The sequence below is a fragment of the Procambarus clarkii genome, chromosome 82 (assembly GCF_040958095.1).
Source record: "Procambarus clarkii isolate CNS0578487 chromosome 82, FALCON_Pclarkii_2.0, whole genome shotgun sequence".
NCBI lineage: Eukaryota > Metazoa > Arthropoda > Malacostraca > Decapoda > Cambaridae > Procambarus > Procambarus clarkii.
Window position 1 is genome coordinate 10651156 of NC_091231.1, and position 2308 is coordinate 10653463.

The 2308-nt window shown below is 52.3% G+C and overlaps 1 protein-coding gene across 1 annotated transcript; it reads left to right on the plus strand.

Annotated features, from left to right (window-relative positions):
- Window positions 1–955: 955 nt before the first annotated feature.
- On the plus strand, window positions 956–2023 carry LOC138358135 (basic proline-rich protein-like). Its single transcript, XM_069315638.1, has one exon. The coding sequence runs from the start codon at window positions 956–958 to the stop codon at window positions 2021–2023; it is 1068 nt and encodes a 355-aa protein (XP_069171739.1).
- The last annotated feature ends 285 nt before the right edge of the window (window positions 2024–2308 follow it).

Below are 2308 nucleotides of genomic sequence, written 5' to 3' on the forward strand. Positions count from 1 at the left end.
GCTTGTGTTGTCCCGTTGGTGGTGTTGAGGCTGTGTATTGTCCCGTTGGTGGTGTTGAGGCTGTGTATTGTCCCGTTGGTGGTGTTGAGGCTGTGTATTGTCCCGTTGGTGGTGTTGAGGCTGTGTATTGTCCCGTTGGTGGTGTTGAGGCTGTGTATTGTCCCGTTGGTGGTGTTGAGGCTGTGTATTGTCCCGTTGGTGGTGTTGAGGCTGTGTATTGTCCCGTTGGTGGTGTTGAGGCTGTGTATTGTCCCGTTGGTGGTGTTGAGGCTGTGTATTGTCCCGTTGGTGGTGTTGAGGCTGTGTATTGTCCCGTTGGTGGTGTTGAGGCTGTGTATTGTCCCGTTGGTGGTGTTGAGGCTGTGTATTGTCCCGTTGGTGGTGTTGAGGCTGTGTATTGTCCCGTTGGTGGTGTTGAGGCTGTGTATTGTCCCGTTGGTGGTGTTGAGGCTGTGTATTGTCCCGTTGGTGGTGTTGAGGCTGTGTATTGTCCCGTTGGTGGTGTTGAGGCTGTGTATTGTCCCGTTGGTGGTGTTGAGGCTGTGTATTGTCCCGTTGGTGGTGTTGAGGCTGTGTATTGTCCCGTTGGTGGTGTTGAGGCTGTGTATTGTCCCGTTGGTGGTGTTGAGGCTGTGTATTGTCCCGTTGGTGGTGTTGAGGCTGTGTATTGTCCCGTTGGTGGTGTTGTAGCTTGTGTATTGTCCTGTAGAGGTGTTGCAGCTTATGTGTTGTTGTGTGAGGTGCTGGGTTATGGTGTGTACCGCCAGGTGAGGTAAAGTGTTTGATCAATGTGATCAAAGCCGCCATGATTGCTGAAGATATATGTGTATTTTCTAAGGGATTGTTGTGTAAATGTTTGATGAATGGGGGTCCAGTCAGTTAATACTGAAGAAAAGGTTCGCTACAGGTCAGGCCGTGGGAGTATAACCACTCACGAAATCGTCAACAGGTAACAATGTATGGCTGTTATGCACCACCAGGGAATGCACCACCAGGGAATGCACCACCAGGGAATGCACCACCAGGGAATGCACCACCAGAGAATGCACCACCAGAGAATGCACCACCAGAGAATGCACCATCAGGGAATGCACCACCAGAGAATGCACCACCAGAGAATGCACCACCAGGGAATGCACCACCAGGGAATGCACCACCAGAGAATGCACCACCAGAGAATGCACCACCAGAGAATGCACCATCAGGGAATGCACCACCAGAGAATGCACCACCAGAGAATGCACCATCAGGGAATGCACCACCAGAGAATGCACCATCAAGGAATGCACCACCAGAGAATGCACCACCAGAGAATGCACCACCAGAGAATGCACCACCAGAGAATGCACCATCAGGGAATGCACCACCAGAGAATGCACCATCAAGGAATGCACCACCAGAGAATGCACCACCAGAGAATGCACCATCAGGGAATGCACCACCAGGGAATGCACCACCAGAGAATGCACCACCAGAGAATGCACCACCAGGGAATGCACCACCAGGGAATGCACCACCAGAGAATGCACCACCAGAGAATGCACCACCAGGGAATGCACCACCAGAGAATGCACCATCAGGGAATGCACCACCAGAGAATGCACCATCAGGGAATGCACCACCAGAGAATGCACCATCAAGGAATGCACCACCAGAGAATGCACCACCAGAGAATGCACCACCAGGGAAAGCACCACCAGGGAATGCACCACCAGAGAATGCACCACCAGAGAATGCACCACCAGGGAATGCACCATCAGGGAATGCACCATCAGGGAATGCACCACCAGAGAATGCACCATCAAGGAATGCACCACCAGAGAATGCACCACCAGAGAATGCACCACCAGAGAATGCACCATCAAGGAATGCACCACCAGAGAATGCACCACCAGAGAATGCACCACCAGAGAATGCACCATCAAGGAATGCACCACCAGAGAATGCACCACCAGAGAATGCACCATCAAGGAATGCACCACCAGAGAATGCACCACCAGAGAATGCACCATCAAGGAATTAACCACCAGAGAATGCACCACCAGAGAATGCACCATCAGGGAATGCACCACCAGAGAATGCACCACCAGAGAATGCACCATCAAGGAATGCACCACCAGAGAATGCACCACCAGAGAATGCACCACCAGAGAATGCACCATCAAGGAATGCACCACCAGGGAATGCACCACCAGGGAATGCACCACCAGAGAATGCACCACCAGAGAATGCACCACCAGGGAATGCACCATCAGGGAATGCACCATCAGGGAATGCACCACCAGAGAATGCACCATCAAGGAATGCA

Excerpts from the sequence above, each read along its gene's own strand:
- LOC138358135 (XM_069315638.1), top strand. The coding sequence starts at position 956 with ATGTATGGCTGTTATGCACCACCAGGGAATGCACCACCAGGGAATGCA.